Raw genomic sequence first — 19,065 nt, 5'->3', positions numbered from 1 at the left:
GTTTATTTCATCTAATATTTCACACTCATTGTCCCCAATTACAATGTCCACATTGTTCCTCTCTTTTGTGAAAACAGACACAAAGTATTAATGAACCATACCAAGCCTTCCCCCTCCACACAGGTTTGCTTTATGGTCCCTAATAGGCCCTTTTGTTATCCTCTTGCTCTTAATGTATTTATAAAACATCTCTGGGTTTTCCTTGCCATTATTTTTTCATGTCCTTTCTTTGCTTTCCTAATTTCCTTTTTAATTTCACCCCTGCACTTTCTATACTCCTCTAGGGGTTCTGCAGTATTGTGCGCTCGGTATCTGTCATAAGGTTGTCTTGATTTCTTTATCCTACCCTATATGCCCCTTATATTTGAGAGTGACTTACCCAAGTCTGAAACTAGGGTCTTAAACTTAAATAAAGCCAATTACATAGGTTTGAAGGGCAAGCTGGCCAAGGTAGATTGGAAAAATAGATTAAAAGGTATAGCAGTCAATAAGCAGTGGCTAGTATTAAAATATATAATTCTCAACAAAAATACATTCCATTGAGAAACAAAGGTCTAAGGGAAAAATGATCCGAGCGCACAATACTGCAGAACCCCTAGGAGTATAGAAAGTGCAGGGGGGAAATTAGGAAAGGAAATTAGGAAAGCAAAGAGAGGACATGAAAAAATAAAAGCAAGGAAAACCCAGAGATGTTTTATAAATACATTAAGAGCAAGAGGATAACAAAAGGGCCTGTCAGGGACCATAAAGCAAACCTGTGTGGAGGAGGAAGGCTTGGTGACTAACTAAAGAAGTTAAATATAGCATTGGATTGAAAGAATGTTGTAAAGATTAGTGATAAGTCTGAGGATTGCAAGTTTCAGAAAACAGCAAAGGATGACCAAAAAATCGATAAAAAGGGAAAAAAGGGAAACAAGAGAAAACTAGTCAGAAATATAAAAACAGATTGTAAGGTCTTCTACAAGTATGCAAAAGTGGAATAGAAAAAATAAACATTGGTCTCTTAGAGGCTGAGACAGGAGAATTTTTATTTTTTATTATTCGTTCATGGGATGTGGGTGTCACTGCCAAGGCCAGCATTTATTGCCCATCCCTAATTGCCCTTGAGAAGATGGTGGTGAGCCACCTTCTTGAAATGCTGCAGTCCGTGTGTTGACGGAAGTCCCACATTATTATTGAATTATTATGGGGAATAAGGAAATGACAGAAACATTAAACAAATATTTTGTATCAGTAGAAGAGGTACAAAACATACCTACAATGGTGGGGAACCTAAGGTCTAATGAGGGTGAGGAATGGGACTAAAAGCTGACAAATCACTGGACCCAACGGCCTACATCCTCGGGTTCTAAAAGAGATGGCTGCAGAGATAGTCGAGGCATTGGTTTTGATCTTCCAAAATTCCCTAGATTCTAGAACGGTCCCAGTGGATTGGAAATGTAACACCGCTATTCAAGAAATGAGGGAGAGAGAAAACAGGGAACAGGCCAGTTAGCCTAATAGCAGTCGTCTGAAAATACTGGAATCCATTGTTAAGGAAGTGGTATCAGGGCACTTAGAAAATCATAATATGATTAGGCAGAGTCAACATGGTTTTATGAAAGGGAAATCATGTTTGACAAATTTATTAGAGTTTTTTTGAGGATGTAACTAGCAGGGTAGATAAAGGGGAATCAGTGAGTGTAGTATATTTGAATTTCTAAAAGGCATTCGATAAGGTGCCACATAAAAGGCTATTGCACAAGATGAGGGCTCATGGGATTAGAGGTAATGTATTCGCATGGATAGACGATTAGTTAACGGACAGAAAGCAGAGTAGGGAAACATAGAAAATAGGTGCAGGAGTAGGCCATTCGGCCCTTCTAGCCTGCACTGCCATTCAATGAGTTCATGGCTGAACATGCAACTTCAGTACCCCATTCCTGCTTTCTCGCCATACCCCTTGATCCCCCGAGTAGTAAGGACTTCATCTAACTCCTTTTTGAATATATTTAGTGAATTGGCCTCAACAACTTTCTGTGGTAGAGAATTCCACAGGTTCACCACTCTCTGGGTGAAGAAGTTTCTCCTCATCTCGGTCCTAAATGGCTTACCCCTTATCCTTTGACTGTGTCCCCTGGTTCTGGACTTCCCCAACATTGGGAACATTCTTCCTGCATCTAACTTGTCTAAACCCATCAGAATTTTAAAAGTTTCTATGAGGTCCCCTCTCATTCTTCTGAACTCCAGTGAATACAAGCCCAGTTGATCCAGTCTTTCTTGATAGGTCAGTCCTGCCATCCCGGGAATCAGTCTGGTGAACCTTCGCTGCACTCCCTCAATAGCAAGAATGTCCTTCCTTAGGTTAGGAGACCAAAACTGTACACAATACTCCAGGTGTGGCCTCACCAAGGCCCTGTACAACTGTAGCAACACCTCCCTGCCCCTGTACTCAAATCCCCTCGCTATGAAGGCCAACATTCCATTTGCTTTCTTAACCGCCTGCTGTACCTGCATGCCAACCTTCAATGACTGATGTACCATGACACCCAGGTCTCGTTGCATCTCCCCTTTTCCTAATCTGTCACCATTCAGATAATAGTTTGTCTCTGTTTTTAACCACCAAAGTGGATAACCTCACATTTATCCACATTATACTTTATCTGCCAAGCATTTGCCCACTCACCTAACCCATCCAAGTCGCTCTGCAGCCTCATAGCATCCTCCTCGCAGCTCACACTGCCACCCAACTTAGTGTCATCCGCAAATTTGGAGATAAACAGGTCCTTTGCAGGTTGGCAGGCTGTAACTACTGGGGTGCTGCAAAGATCAGTGCTGGGGCCTCAGCTATTTACAATCTATATTAATGACCTAGATATATAGATAGATGATGTGAGTGGGCAGTAAGGTGGAAGATGGAGTATAATGCAGGGAAATGTGAGGTTGTTCACTTTAGTAGGAAGAATAGAAAACCATAATATCTTTTAAATGGTGAGAAACTTTTAAATGTTGGTGTTCAGAGAGATTTGGGTATTCAGAGAGATTTAGGTGTCCTCGTGCAAGAAACACTGAAAGCTAGCATGCAGGTACAGCAAGCAATAAAGGCAAATGGCACGTTGTCCTTTATTGCAAGGGTTGGAGTATAAGAGTAAGGAAGTCTTGCTACAATTGTACAGGGTCTTGGTGAGTCCACACCTGGAGTACTGTGCACAGTTTTGGTCTCCTTATCTAACGAAGGATATACTTGCCTTGGAGGCGGTGCAACAAAGGTTCACGATTGATTCCTGGGATGAGATGGCTGTCTTATGATGAGAGATTGTGTAGAATGGGCTTATACGCTCTGGAGTTTAGAAGAATGAGAGGTGATCTCATTGAAACATACAAGATTCTGAAGGGGATTGATAGCATAGATGCTGAGTGGTTGTTTCCCCTGGATGGAACTAGGCCCAAGGGAAAGGCCATTTAAGACGGAGATGAGGAGGAATTTCTTCACTCAGAGGGTTGTGAATCTTTGGAATTCCCTGCTCCCGAGGGCTGTGGATGCTGAGTCTCTGAGTATATTCAAGGCTCAGATATATAGATTTTTGGTCTCTAGGGGAATCAAAGGATATGGAGATCAGAGAGAAAGTGGTGTTGAGGTCGATGATCTTATTGAATGGCAGAGCAGGCTCAAGGGGCTGTGTGGCCTATTCCTGCTCCTATTCCTTATGTTCTTAAATTGACATCCAAGGGGCTCTAGATTTATTAGTCCCATTCTTTTTCTTGAGGGTTCGTATGTTCCCTCACTATCTCCCTCCTTGAATGCCTCTCACTGCTCGGACGCTGATTTACCTTCAAGTTCCTGTTTCCAGTCCACTTTGGCTCAATCACATCTTGGCTTTTCCCAAAATTAACTTTTCCCCAATTGAGAACCTTTATTACTGGTCTATCTTAGTCCTTTTCCATAACTACCCTAAATCTAGCTAAATTATGATCACCAGCACGAAGATGTTGTCCCACTGATACCCCTTCCACCTGCCCAAACTTCATTCCCCAAAACTAAGTCCAGAACTGCGCCCTCTCTTGTTGGGCTTGCTACGTCCTGCCTAAAAAAGTTCTCCTGAATGCATTTTAAGAATTCTACTCCCTCTATACCTTTTACAGTTTATATTAGGGTAGTTGAAATCCCCTAGTATTATTGCCCTATTATTTTTTTCGCTTCGCAGAAATTTGTCTACATATTTGCTCTTCTATCTCCCTCTGACTGTTTGGGGGTCTATAGTACAACCCCAGCAGTGTGATTGCCCCTTTTTTGTTCTTCAGTTCATCCCACATGGCCTCATTTGATGACCTCTCTAACATATCGTCCCTCCTCACAGCTGTAATTGTTACTTTACTCAATATTGCGACCCCCCAACCTCCTTTTTTAATCCCCCTCTCTATCTCATCTTAAAACGCTGTAACCAAGAATGTTGAGCTGCCATTCCTGCAGTTCTTTTAGCCATGTCTCACTAATAGCTACAATATCATAATCACATGTGTCCATCAGTGCCTCGTCTATCTGCCATCATTCCCTAGACTCCATGCACTGACATTGAAGTGTTTCTGAAGAGGGCTGTCTTATGATTAGAGATTGTGTAGAATGGGCCGAAACACTCTGGAGTTTAGAAGAATGAGAGGTGATCTCACCGAAACATACCGACACTGGCGTTTAGCACTGCCAAACTCCCTTGTTGTCTATTTTCTAGCCTTTGTTTCTTCTGCCTTCCAAACATTAGCAAAATCTCTGGTGAGGATATTGGTCCCGGTCCTGTTGAGGGGCAACACGCCCGACACGTACAGGTCCCACCTCCTCCAGAAATGGTCCCAAAGCTTCCCTCCTGCACCATCTCTCCAGCCTTGCATTCATCTGCTCTATCTTCCTATTTCTGTACTCACTAGTACGTGGCACCAGGAGTAATCAAGAGATTATGACCTTTGAGGTCCTGCTTTTAATCACTTTCCTAGCTCCCTAAAATCTGCCTGCAGCTGAGCAACCCGTGGTGCGTGGACTTGGCGCTGGTTGTACTCCCCAGAGCAAACATCGGGCTCACCAGTATCCAGAACTGAAAACCGGTTAGCGAGTCAGGGGACTCCTGCCCCACCTGCCTGGTCCACCTTGTCTATCTGGCGGTCACCCATTCCCTCCTATGCCTGCACACTCTTAAGCTGCAGGGTGAACACTCCCTGAAACGTGCTATCCACAAAATTCTCAGCCACATTGATGCACTGTGGTGAGGGTTTCTGAACCTTCCACACTTTCAGGCAGTGAGTTCCATACCCCCACCACTTTCTGGGTAAAGAAATTTCCCCTCAAATCGCTTCTAAACCTCCCCCAAAATTACTTTAACCCTATACACCATAGTTGTTGACGCCTGTGCTGAAGGAAACAGGTCCTTCCTATCCGCTCTATCTAGGCCCCTCAAAATTTTAAAGACCTCATTAAGGTCTCCCCACATACTCCTCTATTTCAAAGAAAACAAACCCAGCCTAATTAAGAGGGTTGGTGGGCAGGAGGAGGTTGCAGAGATAGGGAGGGGCGAGACCCTGGAGAGATTTGAACAAGAGGATGACAATTTTAAAGGCTGATGCCACCAGCCATCTCGCCCAGCACAGAATGTGACGCACTACCAACAGGAAGGATGTTACTTTAACTACTACAAATGCATAATAAGGGGAAATCAATCACTGTACATTTAACTAACAGCAACATGGAAAGAGGGAATTGAATGACCTTTAAATACCTAAGTCCACTTGGCACTAAAGGAACTCCAGGGACCCAAAATACTGACAAATGTTAAACTGTTTTGTTAAGAAATTGCGATCTAACTTTTTAAAAATAAATAGTTTAATAGAGATTCACACTGACTCACCTGACTGGCCGACTCATGATCCAACCCTCAAGCACCACGATTGGTTGCAGAACATTTTGCTCCCTGGGCCCTCCGGCTTCTGAGCTCTCTTCCTGTTAGTTCCCAGGGCAATCAATCACCACTCGCCAACATTATGCTGCCAGATTAAGTTGAGGGGCTCAGAGAAAGAAAGAAATTGAGGCCATGAATCTGAGTTAAGAAATAAAATTGGAGAAGCATGATTAAATGAACGAAGAGAGGCAATATAAACTAAAGGGTATAATCCTAAAGGGGGTGCATGAACAGTGAGACCTGCGGGTATATGTGCACAAATCTCTGAAGGTGACAAGATTGGTTGAGAAAGCAATTAAAAAAGCTTACGGGGTCCTGGGCATCAGAGTACAAAAGCAAGGAGGTTATGATGAACCTTTATAAAACACTGGTTCGGCCTCAACTGGAGTATTGTATCCAATTCTGGGCACTGCACATTAGAATGTGAAGGTTTTAGTGGGTGCAGAAAAGATTTACAAGAATGATTCACGAGATGAGGGATATCAGTTACGTGGGTAGACTAAAGAAACTGGAGCTGTTCTCCTTGGAGCAGAAAAGGTTAAGAGGAGATTGGATAGAGGTGTTCAAAATCATGAGGGGTCAGGCTAGGGTAGAGAAACTGAGGAGGAGAGCTTTAAGGTGAGTGGCAAATGAACCAAAGGCGATGCAAGAAAAACTTTTGTACGCAGCGAGTGGTTAGGATCTGGAATGCAAGGCCTGAAAGGGTGGTGGAGGCAGACTCAATCACAGCTTCCAAAAAGGAATCTGAAAGAAAAACATTTGCAAACTCAGGGGAAAGGGTGGGAGTGTGGGACCAGTTGGGAGCTGGCACGGGCTCGACGGGCCAAATGGGCTTCTTCCATTATCTGATTGGGTGAGCAGAACTACTCTGTTCCCTGACTCAATCTAAAGCCTTCCTGATTGTGACCACCTCTTTTAAACCTGCCCTGCACCTTCACTGCTCCAAGGAGAACCACTCCAGATGCTGCAGCCATCATCTTATTGAGTAGCGGAGCAGGCTCCAGGGACCAAATGGCCTATTCCGGCTCCTATTTCTTATATATTCATGTCACTGGTCACCATCCTGTACCTGAGGGCCTCCCTGCACCTGAGGGCCTCCCTGCACTAAGATGGCCGCCGCGCATGCTCCCTGCCCTGCAGCGGGACAAACTATGACGTCAAGAAACGCCTCGCCCCTCTCGCTCCCCGCGCTGCCAAAGATGGGGGCTGCACTCCCCCCGACAAACCGCCATCTCACTCTCCACCCACCAGTAACCAAGGCCCGTCGCCGCCCGAAGCTATCCTGCAGCCGCCACCCACCGACGACCCAAACCTCGCCGCCCGCGGCGTCAGTGAGTGTGTGAGGCCGCACGGAGCCTGGGCCGCCCCTACCCCGCGGTGTCAGTGAGAGATAGCCCGCACGGAGCCTGGGCCTGGCCGCTCCTACCGCCGCCCCCCGCGGAGTCACTGAGTGAGACAGTCCGCGCGGCAATCTCCACAACGGCTCTCCGAACATCCGGGCCGCGAGCGGAGCCCGCCGGCTAACCGCTCTCTCGCGCGCCGCCGCCACTCAGCCCGCAGCCAATGGCGAGGTCGCACGGGGCATCAGCCCACCCAGCGGCCGCTGCTCTGCGCCAATCAGCGGCGGGGCGTGGGGCTACTGTACCAATCAGTGGGTGACCAATACAGGGCGCGCTCTTCCTGAGGGGGCAGGGTCACTGCGCCTGTTTAAAGGGGGCAGGGGCTTCTCTTCTGAGGCAGTCCCTCGGAGTCGAGGATGACTTGCTTACACATTAAAAATTAATTCTCAGGTGACTGAAGAGTCCAATGCGTGACTTACAGTCTCTTTCACAGGTGGGAACAGATGGTGGTTGAAGGAACGGGTGTCACTGTCGCCTCTTGGCTTCAGCTTGCTCCCGGCGAAGAGACTCGAGGTGCTTAGCGCCTTCCCGGATGCTTTTCCTCCACTTAGGCCAGGGATTCCCAGGTGTCACTGGGGATGTTGCACTTGTTCTGCGTCGGCACACATTCAGGGACTGAACTCCAAGTCATAGTCAACATCTTCACTGAGGCGTAAGAAAGCATCGGCCTGACACTAAACATCCGTTAGACAAAGGTCCTCCACCAAGCTGACCCCACAACACACCACTGCTCTCCCAGTCATCAAGATCTACGGTGCGGCCCTGGACAACGTGGACCATTGCCTAAACCTCGGAGCCTATTATCAGCAAGGGCAGACATCGACGACGAGATTCAACACCGCCTCCAGTGCATCAGCGCAGCCTTCGGGCGCCTGAGGAAAAGAGTGTTCGAAGATCATGCCCTCAAATCTGCCACCAAGCTCATAGTCTACAGGGCCAGTGATACCTGAGACGTGGACCATATACAGTAGACAGCTCAAATCGCTGGAGAATTACCACCAACGATGTCTCCACAAGATCCTACAAATCCCCTGGGAGGACAGACGCACCAATGTTAGCGTCCTCGATCAGGCCAACATCCCCAGCATCGAAGCACTGATTACACTTGACCAGCTCTGCTGGGCGGGCCACATCGTTCGCATGCCTGACAAGACTCCCAAAGCAAGCGCTCTACTCAGAACTCCTACATGGCAAGCGAGCCCCAGGTGGGACACCCTCAAAGCCTCCATGATAAAATGGAACATCCCCACCAACACCTGGGAGTCTCTGGCCAAAGACCATCCTAAGTGGAGGCAGTGCATCCGGGAGGGTGCTGAGTACTTCGAGTCTCTTCACCTAGAGCATGCAGAAAACAAACTCGGGCAGCGGAAAGAACGTGCGGCAAACCAGTCCCACCCACCCATTCCTTCAACGATTGTCTGTCCCACCTGTGACAGAGACTGTAATACCCATATTAGACTGTTCCGTCATCTAAGAACTCACTTTTAGAGTGGAAGCAAATCTTTCTCGATTTCGAGGGACTGCCTATGATGATGATGATGATGATGATGATGCACTTGTTCAAGGAGGCTTTGAGGGTGTCACTGCCTGTTTTTAAAGAGGCAGTGTCCCTGGGATGGTTTAAAGGGGCAGTGTCTCTGAGACTCACAAAGTTGCAGTGTCCCTGTGCCTGTTTAAATGGGCAGTGTCTCTGTACATGTTTAAAGGGGAAGTGTATCTGCGTTTGTTTAAATTTGCAGTGTCTCTGTGCCTGTTTAAAGGGAGAGGGGGTGAAATTTTGCTACTTTGTATCTCCCATTAACACTCCCAGCTGGTGAAATGGGATGCAAATGAGTTTGCGACTGGGCGCGGTGAGAACAGCGCTTTCCGCTAAATTTGCCGGGAGTTTTGCAGCGACGGTAAGACGTTGCACCCCGCTCTGCTGTGCTCAGTGAGGCTGACGTCATCACCATGCACAGTGCCCCGGACCAAAAATTGTCCCTCGCCCCCTGGTCCTGCGCCTGGCACTGATGACGATAGCAGTCGGGTTTCAGTCGGATGTCGGCTGGTGGAGCGCTACTTACAGGCCCCAGCATCTGGTTTACTTTTAGTTGGCCAATAATGCTTCTTTCTTAGTTTCACATAGTCTCTGTGCCTGTTTAAAGGGACAGTTTCTTTGGATTCTCTCATTACTTCAAACCGGTATGCCCCGCTTTGTGATTTGGAGAACACGACAGGCAGTGAGGTCAGCACCAGTGATACCGAACCTCAATCCTTATATCAGCATCTTGGAAAAGGTAAGAGGAAGGTTGAAAAGTCCAAGAGGACATTGTTTGAACAGCCAGAGCAAGAGCAAGAGGCAATGGGCAATCCTCATTGGGGACTCCACCATCAGGCACACAGACAGCAGCCTATGTAGAGGTAAGGCTCTGTCAAGAGCAGTCTTCTGTTTTCCAGAGACCAAGGTAACTGATCTCCAGCACCGTGTGGAAGAACTAATGAAAGGTGAGTGCCAAGATATTTAGTAGGTTTACATATTGGAACTAATGATATCATGGATAGAAGTCCATTTGTGATGCAGGATTCCTACAAAAGCCTCATAAATGTCCTTCAGCAAAGGGGTGCAAGGGTAGTAGTCTCCGGACTATGAGGGGGGAAAGGGGTACTGAGGTGAATGATCAGCCATGATCTTATTGAATGGTGGTGCAGGCTCGAAGGGCCGAATGGCCTACTCCTGCACTTATTTTCTATGTTTCTACATTACCAGTCATGTCCAGATCGATGGAGAGAAATAGCCAAAACCTTGGGATTCAACATCTGGCTTCAGGACCTTTGCAAAAAGAAGCAGCTTCACTTCATCAATAATTGGGAGGTTTTCGCTGGACAAGGTAAGTTGTTTAGGAGAGACAACCTCCATCTTAACTTCTTGGGAGCTAAAAGGTTGGCAGAGGGTGCTGAATTATCCCAGAGTTCAGCAAGGGGATAGTGTAGATAAGTTCAAAGCTAGCCTTACTACATGTGAAAATTACATAGAAGCAAAGCATGACGTTAAATCAGTTAGGAAGCAAACAAGAATTAATAACTAAGAAATAGATGGGAGACCTTTAAATTGCCTTCATGTAAATGCAAGGAGTGTTGGAAGCAAATTGTTAGAATTGTAATCCTGTGCTGTGTTGGAGAATTTAGATGTATTGTGTATTTCTGAGACATGACTAGATGACAATGATGGCAGACATTCACCTAAAGGTCTACAATGGTTTGAGAAAGGATAGTGTAGATCAAAGGGGAGCTGGGGTTGCTATTTCAATCAGTGAGAATCGAACAGCTAGAGAGACTTGATATTGCCTCATTAGGCACAGCTGAAGTGATCTGGGTTCAAGTGGACCAAGCTGACGGGCAAGGATTAATTATCGGTAATTGCCTGTATTTTTAATTGCTTACTGCACTCTGGAATGGTTCCGACAGATTGGAAGGAGACTAATGTAGTCCCCATTTTTAAAAAAGGTGACAATGCAGACCCGGGTAGCTATAGGCCCATCAGTTTGACATCAGTAATAGATAAAACTCCGGACCCCATGAAGTCTCATGGCTTCAGGTCAAGCATGGATAAGGAACTATCCTGCTGATTACCACCTACCGCCCTCCCTCAGCTGATGAATCAGTACTCCTCCATGTTGAACACCACGTGGAAGAGGCACTGAGAGTAGCAAGGACACAGAATGTACTCTGGGTGAGGGACTTCAATGTCCATCATCGAGTGGCTCGGTAGCACCACTGCTGACCGAGTCCTGAAGGACATAACTGCTCGACTGGGCCTGCAGCAGATGGTGAGAACCAACTCGAGAGGAAAAACCTACTTGATGTCATCCTTACCAATCTACTTGTTGCAGATGCATCTGTCCATGACAGCACTGGTAGCAGCGACCACTGCAGAGTCATTGTGGAGATGAAGTCCCGTCTTGATACGGAGGACACCCTCCATTGTGTTGTGTGGCACTACCACCGTGCTAAATGGGATAGATGCAAAACATATCTAGCAGTTCAAAACTGGGCATCCATGAGGCGCTGTGGGCCATCAGCAGCAGCAGAATTGTATTCCATCACAATCTGTAACCTCAAGGCCCGGCATATCCCTCACTCTACCATTACTATCAAGCCTGGGGACCAATCCTGGTTCAATGAAGAGTGTAGAAGAGCATGCCAGGAACAGCACCAGGCACACCTGAAAATAAGGTGCCAACCTGGGGAAACTGCAACACAGGACTACATGCATGCTAAAAAGCAGAAGCAGCATACTATAGACAAGGCTAAGCAATCCCATAACCATCGGATCAGATAAAAGCTCTAGTCCTGCCACATCCAGTCGTGAATGGTGGTGGTCCATTAAACAGTTAATGGGAGGAGGAGGCTCCATGAATATCCCCATCCTCAATGATGGTGGAGCCTAGCAAATAAGTGCAAAAGAAAAAAGGCTGAAGTGTTTACAACCATCTTCAACCAGAAGTGTCAAGTGGTCCATATCGGCTTCCTCCTGAGGTCCCCACCATCACAGAAGCCAGTCTTCAGCCAATTCGATTCACCACGATATCAAGAAAAGGCTGAATGCACTGATACAGCAAAGGTTATGGGCCCCGACAACATCCCGGCTGTTGTGTTGAAGACGTGCTCCAGAACGAGCTGCAACTCTAGCCAAGCTGTTCCAGTACAGCTACAACACTGGCATTTACCCAACATATAGAAAACTGCTCAGGTATGTCTGGTCCACAAAAAGGACAAATCCAATCCAGCCAGTTACCGCCCCATCAGTCTACTCTCAATCATCAGCAAAGTGATGGAAGGTGTCAACAATTCTATCAAGCAGCACTTACTCAGCAACATCCTGCTCAATGATACCCAGTTTGGGTTCTGCCAAGACCACTCAGTTCCAGACCTCATTACAGCCTTGGTCCAAACATGGACAAAAGAGCTGAATTCCAAAGGTGAGGTGAGAGTGACTGCCCTCGACATCAAGGCATTTGACCGAGTGTGACATCAAGGAGCCCGTGTAAAACTGAAGTCAATGGGAATCAGGGGAAACATTTTCCACTGGCTGGAGTCATACCTAGTATGAAGGAAGATGGTTGTGATGGTTGGAGGTCAATCATCACAGCCCCAGGACATCGCTGCAGGAGTTCCTCAGGGCAGTGTCCTAGGCCCAACCATCATCAGTTGTTTCATCAATGACCTTCCTTCCATCATAAGGTCAGAAGTGGGGATGTTTGCTGATGACTGCACAGTGTTCAGTTCCATTCGCAACTCCTCAGATAATGGAGCAGTCCATGCCCGCATACAGCAAGACCTGGACAACATTCAGGCTTGGGCTGATAAGTGGCAAATAAAATTTGTGTCACACAAGTGCCAGGCAATGACTATCTCCAACAAGCGAGAGTCTAACCACCGCCACTTAACATTCAATGGCATTACCCTCGCCGAATCCTCTACCATTAACATCCTGGGGGTCACCATTGACCAGAAACTTAACTGGATCAGCCACATAAATACTGTGACAACAAGAGCAGGTCAGAGGCTGGGTATTCTGCAGTGAGTGTCTCACCTGACTCCCCAAAGCCTCTCCATCGTCTACAAGGCATAAGTCAGGAGTGTGATGGAATTCTCTCCACTTGCCTGGATGAATGAAGCTCAACACCATCCAGGACAAAGCAGCCCGCTTGATTGACACCCCATCCACCACTTTAAACATCCACTCCCTCCACCACCGGCGCAACGTGGCTGCAGTGTGTACCATCTACAAGATACACTGCAGCAACTCGCCAAGGCTTCTTTAGCAGCACCGCCCAAACCCGCGAACTCTACCACCTAGAAGGACAAGGGCAGCAAGCACGTGGGAACACCACCACCTCCACGTTCCCCTCTAAGTCATACACCATCCTGATTTGGAAGTATATTGCCATTCCTTGATTGTCGCTGGGTCAAATTCCTGGAACTCCCTCCCTAACAGCACTGTGGGAGTACCTTCACCACATGGACTGCAGCGGTTCATGAAGGTGGCTTACCACCATCTTCTCAAGGGCAATTAGTGATGAGCAATAAATGCTGGCCTTGCCAGTGACACCCACATCCCATGATCGAATAAAAAACTCGCAGCCCAGCAATGTGTTCAGCACAGAATGATCCCACACAAATCTATTCCCCACTAACACTTTCCACATTCATTCACTAGAAACAGCCCAGTGCCCGCGAGTAACTGCAGCTCTGTGTCTGACTTCAGTTAAACACACAACTCAAAACATTGCAAAGAGAAAACAAACCCCATTATAGTTCAACAGTCTATTCATGAGCAGTGAACCCTTCACCCCAACTCCTCATTCACTCCTACTCTCCAACCTCCTCACCCCAACTTCTCTCTCGTCTTCCATTGACTTGAATGGATCGTATACTGACAATTGATATGTCAGAATTTGAAAGATATTTACAAATGCATCGAGGGGCTTTTAGAGTTTGGATCTTTCTTTATTCTGTCCACTCGAGGAGTTAGATAAACAATTTTCCCCTCTGAATAAAAAGCTGGAGTATTGGGCCATGATGTGTTTACTTGTTCATCTTATTGTCTCTAAATATTTAATCTTGTGGTTTCAGACACAAGATAATCAAGCTCATAATAGATTGTCTTTTACTGATGTTATAAACAGCACTGCAAAATACAGACAGTATAGTTACCTGATCTGGAGAACGGGGATAATACAGTGAATTCAGAGCTCTCTGCTCCCCAGGTCTGTTCTAACAAGCTGCGGCTACACTGGTGATATTTATGTTTACTACATTCATGATCTAACCCTGCTCAAACCATAACCAGGATATCTGTGCATTGTTCTGACTGTGACCACATGGCTGTGTCTCTATCACACACAGACACCGTTTCCTTGTTTTACATCTCCATACACAGACCGTCTCTTTACACATTACACATCACCCAGTCCAGGATGGCCAGCTCTCTAGTTGGCTCTTGATATATTGGTCTAGAAAACCATCCCTTATACACTCCAGGGAATCCTCCTCCACCATATTGCTACCAGTTTGGTTAGCCCAATCCATATGTAGATTAAAGTCACCCATGATAACTGCTGTATCTTTATAGAAACATAGAAAATAGGTGCAGGAGTAGGCCATTCGGCCCTTCTAGCCTGCACCGCCATTCAATGAGTTCATGGCTGAACATTCAACTTCAGTACCCCATTCCTGCTTTCTCGCCATACCCCTTGATCCCCCTAGTAGTAAGGACCTCATCTAACTCCTTTTTGAATATATTTAGTGAATTGGCCTCAACAACTTTCTGTGGTAGAGAATTCCACAGGTTCACCACTCTCTGGGTGAAGAAGTTCCTCCGCATCTCGGTCCTAAATGGCTTACCCCTTATCCTTAGACTGTGACCTCTGGTTCTGGACTTCCCCAACATTGGGAACATTCTTCCTGCATCTAACCTGTCTAACCCCGTCAGAATTTTAAATGTTTCTATGAGGTCCCCTCTCATTCTTCTGAACTCCAGTGAATATAAGCCCAGTTGATCCAGTCTTTATTGCACACATCCCTAATTTCCTGTTTGATGCCATCCCCAACCTCACTATTACATTTGGTGGTCCATACACAACTCCCACTAGCGTTTTCTGCCCTTTGGTGTTCCACAGCTCTACCCATTATAGATTCCAAATCATCCAAGCTAATGTCCTTCCTTATTCTATTGTATTAATCTACTCTTTAACCAGCAACGCTACCCCACGAGATTCGGCGGCAGTTAGTGAGGTGCGAGTCCGGGGTCGGAGGCCTATAAAAGGCCCAGCGGCAACGAGAGGTGGCGGCAGTTGGTGAGGTGCGAGTCCGGGGTCGGAGGCCTATAAAAGGCCCAGCGGCAGAGAGAGGCGGTGGCAGTTGGTGAGGCGTGAGTCCGGGGTCGGAGGCCTATAAGCGGCCCAGCGGCAGCGAGAGGCGTACTTGTGCAGCTACAGGGAGAAGGCAAAAAAAGAAGTAGAAAGAAACAGAAAGGTGATATCACAGCCAAGGGGGTAAGTGATTGGCTGGTGATTGGTGAGTAGTTTTTCTTTTTTCTCTTCTATAACAGTAAGTAAACTTTAGCATTGTTGTTGCCTATCTAAGGGTTAAATCATGACAGGACAGCTCGGCCGTGTGTTATGCTCCTCCTGTACCATGTGGGAACTCAGGGACGACTCCAGTGTTCCTGACAACTACGTGTGCGGGAAGTGTGTCTGCCTCCAGCTCCTGACGGACCGCGTTGCGGAGTTGGAGCTGAGGGTGGATTCACTCTGGAGCATCCACGATGCTGAGAATGACGTGAGTAGCACATGTAGCGAGTTGGTCTTACCGCGGGTGAAGGGTCCACAGCCAGATAGGGAATGGAAGACCAGCAGGAAGAACAGTGCAAGGAAGGTAGTGCAGGGGTCCCCTGTGGTCATCCCCCTGCAAAACAGATACACTGCTTTGAGTACTGTTGAGGGGGATGACTCATCAGGGGAGGGCAGCAGCAGCCAAATTCATGGCATCGTGGCTGGCTCTGTTGAACAGGAGGGGAGGAAGAAGAGTGGGAGAGCGATAGTGATAGGGGATTCAATTGTAAGGGGAAAAGATGCGTTTCTGCGGCCGCAACCGAGACTCCAGGATGGTATGTTGCCTCCCTGGTGCAAGGGTCAAGGATGTCACTGAGCGGGTGCAGGACATTCGAAAAAAGGAGGGAGAACAGCCAGTTGTCATGGTGCACATTGGTACCAACGACATAAGTAAAAAAAAAAAAGGGATGAGGTCCGACGAAACGAATTTAAGGAGCTAGGAGCTAAATTAAAAAGTAGGACCTCAAAAGTAGTAATCTCGGGTTTGCTACCAGTGCCACGTGCTAGTCAGAATAGGAATCGCAGGATAGCGCAGATAAATACATGGCTTGAGCAGTGGTGCAGCAGGGAGGGATTCAAATTCCTGGGGCATTGGAACCGGTTCTGGGGGAGGTGGGACCAGTACAAAGCAGACGGTCTGCACCTGGGCAGGACCGGAACCAATGTCCTAGGGGGAGTGTTTGCTAGTGCTGTTGGGGAGGAGTTAAACTAATATGGCAGGGGGATGGGAATCAATGCAGGGAGACAGAGGGAAACAAAAAGGAGACAAAAGCAAAAGACAGAAAGGAGATGAGGGAACGTGGAAGGCAGAGAAACACAAGACAAAAAACAAAAAGGGCCACTGTACAGCAAAATTCTAAAAGGACAAAGGGTGTTAAAAAAACAAGCCTGAAGGCTTTGTGTCTTAATGCAAGGAGTATCCGTAATAAGGTGGATGAATTAACTGTGCAAATAGATGTTAACAAATATGATGTGACTGGGATTACGGAGACGTGGTTCCACGATGATCAGTGCTGGGAACTCAACATCCAGGGGTATTCAACATTCAGGAAGGATAGAATAAAAGGAAAAGGAGGTGGGGTAGCATTGCTGGTTAAAGAAGAGATTAATGCAATAGTTAGAATGGACATTAGCTTGGATGATGTGGAATCTATATGGGTAGAACTGCAGAACACCAAAGGGCAAAAAACGTTAGTGGGAGTTGTGTACAGATCTCCAAACAGTAGTGGTAATGTTGGGGAGGGCATCAAACAGGAAATTAGGGGTGCATGCAATAAGGGTGCAGCAGTTATAATGGGTGACTTTAATATGCATATAGATTGGGCTAACCAAACTGGAAGCAAGACGGTGGAGGAGGATTTCCTGGAGTGCATAAGGGATGGTTTTCTAGACCAATATGTCGAGGAACCAACGAGAGGGGAGGCCATCTTAGACTGGGTGTTGTGTAATGAGAGAGAATTAATTAGCAATACCGTTGTGCAAGGCCCCTTGGGGAAGAGTGACCGTAATATGGTGGAATTCTGCATTAGGATGGAGATTGAAACAGTTAATTCAGAGACCATGGTCCAGAACTTAAAGAAGGGTAACTTTGAAGGTATGAGGTGTGAATTAGCAAGGATTGATTGGCGAATGTTACTTAAGGGGTTGACTGTGGATGGGCAATGGCAGACATTTAGAGACTGCATGGATGAACTACAACAATTGTACATTCCTGTCTGTCGTAAAAATAAAAAAGGGAAGGTGGATCAACCGTGGCTATCAAGGGAAATCAGGGATAGTATTAAAGCCAAGGAAGTGGCATACAAATTCGCCAGAAATAGCAGTGAACCCGGAGACTGGGAGAAATTTAGAACTCAGCAGAGGAGAACAAAGGGTTTGATTAGGGCAGGGAAAATGGAGTACGAGAAGAAGCTTGCAGGGAACATTAAGACGGATTGCAAAAGTTTCTATAGATATGTAAAGAGAAAAAGGTTAGTAAAGAGAAAAAGGACCCCTGCAGTCAGAATCAGGGGAAGTCATAACGGGGAACAAAGAAATGGCGGACCAATTAAACAAGTACTTTGGTTCGGTATTCACTAAGGAGAACATTAACAACCTTCCGGATATAAGAGGGGTCAGAGGGTCTAGTAAGGAGGAGGAACTGAGGGAAATCCTTATTAGTCGGGAAATTGTGTTGGGGAAATTAATGAGATTGAAGGCCGATAAATCCCCAGGGCCTGATGGACTGCATCCCAGAGTACTTAAGGAGGTGGCCTTGGAAATAGCGGATACATTGACAGTCATTTTCCAACATTCCATTGACTCTGGATCAGTTCCTATAGAGTGGAGGGTAGCCAATGTAACCCTACTTTTTAAAAAAGGAGGGAGAGAGGAAACAGGGAATTATAGACCGGTAAGCCTGACATCGGTCGTGGGCAAGATGATGGAATCAATTATTAAGGATGTCATAGCAGCGCATTTGGAAAGAGGTGACATGATAGGTCCAAGTCAACATGGATTTGTGAAAGGGAAATCATGCTTAACAAATCTTCGAGAATTTTTTGAGGACAAGGGAGAACCAGTTGATGTGGTATATTTGGACTTTCAGAAGGCTTTCGACAAGGTCCCACACAAAAGATTAATGTGCAAAGTTAAAGCACATGGGATTGGGGGTAGTGTGATGACATGGATTGAGAACTGGTTGTCAGACAGGAAGCAAAGAGTAGGAGTAAATGGGTACTTTTCAGAATGGCAGGCGGTGACTAGTGGGGTACCGCAAGGTTCTGTGCTGGGACCCCAGCTGTTTACACTGTACATTAATGATTTAGACGAGGGAATTAAATGTAGGAGCTCCAAATTTGCGGATGACACTAAGTTAGGTGGCAGTGTGAGCTGCGAGGAGGATGCCGTGAGGCTGCAGAGCGACTTGGATAGGTTAGGTGAGTGGGCAAATGCATGGCAGATGAAGTATAATGTGGATAAATGTGAGGTTATCCACATTGGTGGTAAAAACAGAGAGACAGACTATTATCTGAATGGTGACAGATTAGGAAAAGGGGAGGTGCAACAAGACCTGGGTGTCATGGTACATCAGTCATTGAAGGTTGGCATGCAGGTACAGCAGGCGGTTAAGAAAGTAAATGGCATGTTGGCCTTCATAGCGAGGGGATTTGAGTACAGGGGCAGGGAGGTGTTGCTACAGGGCATTGGTGAGGCCACACCTGGAGTATTGTGTACAGTTTTGGTCTCCTAACCTGAGGAAGGACATTCTTGCTATTGAGGGAGTGCAGCGAAGGTTCACCAGACTGATTCCCGGGATGGCAGGACTGACCTATCAAGAAAGACTGGATCAACAGGGCTTGTATTCACTGGAGTTCAGAAGAATGAGAG

At 46.6% G+C, this 19,065-nt stretch overlaps 1 protein-coding gene across 11 annotated transcripts in view; it reads right to left on the bottom strand.

Moving 5' to 3' along the window:
* Positions 1 to 19,065, bottom strand: part of LOC139273639 (zinc finger protein 239-like) — a 332,544-nt gene that overhangs the window by 197,987 nt on the left and 115,492 nt on the right. For 8 of the 11 annotated variants that reach the window (XM_070890643.1, XM_070890639.1, XM_070890641.1 and 5 more), the window contains one exon: positions 5,871 to 6,059. In XM_070890643.1, the coding sequence (XP_070746744.1) occupies positions 6,015 to 6,059 (45 nt within the window). In that variant the 3' untranslated portion in view covers positions 5,871 to 6,014. Of the gene's footprint in view, positions 1 to 5,870; positions 6,060 to 7,169; positions 7,476 to 19,065 lie in introns of those variants that run through there. The other 3 variants (XR_011595268.1, XR_011595269.1, XR_011595267.1) reach the window with 3 other exon arrangements.

Source organism: Pristiophorus japonicus, chromosome 9, assembly GCF_044704955.1.
Source record: "Pristiophorus japonicus isolate sPriJap1 chromosome 9, sPriJap1.hap1, whole genome shotgun sequence".
Classification (NCBI taxonomy): Eukaryota; Metazoa; Chordata; class Chondrichthyes; family Pristiophoridae; genus Pristiophorus; species Pristiophorus japonicus.
Note: the sequence above shows the minus strand (reverse complement) of the source record. Positions and strands in the feature narration are given on the sequence as shown.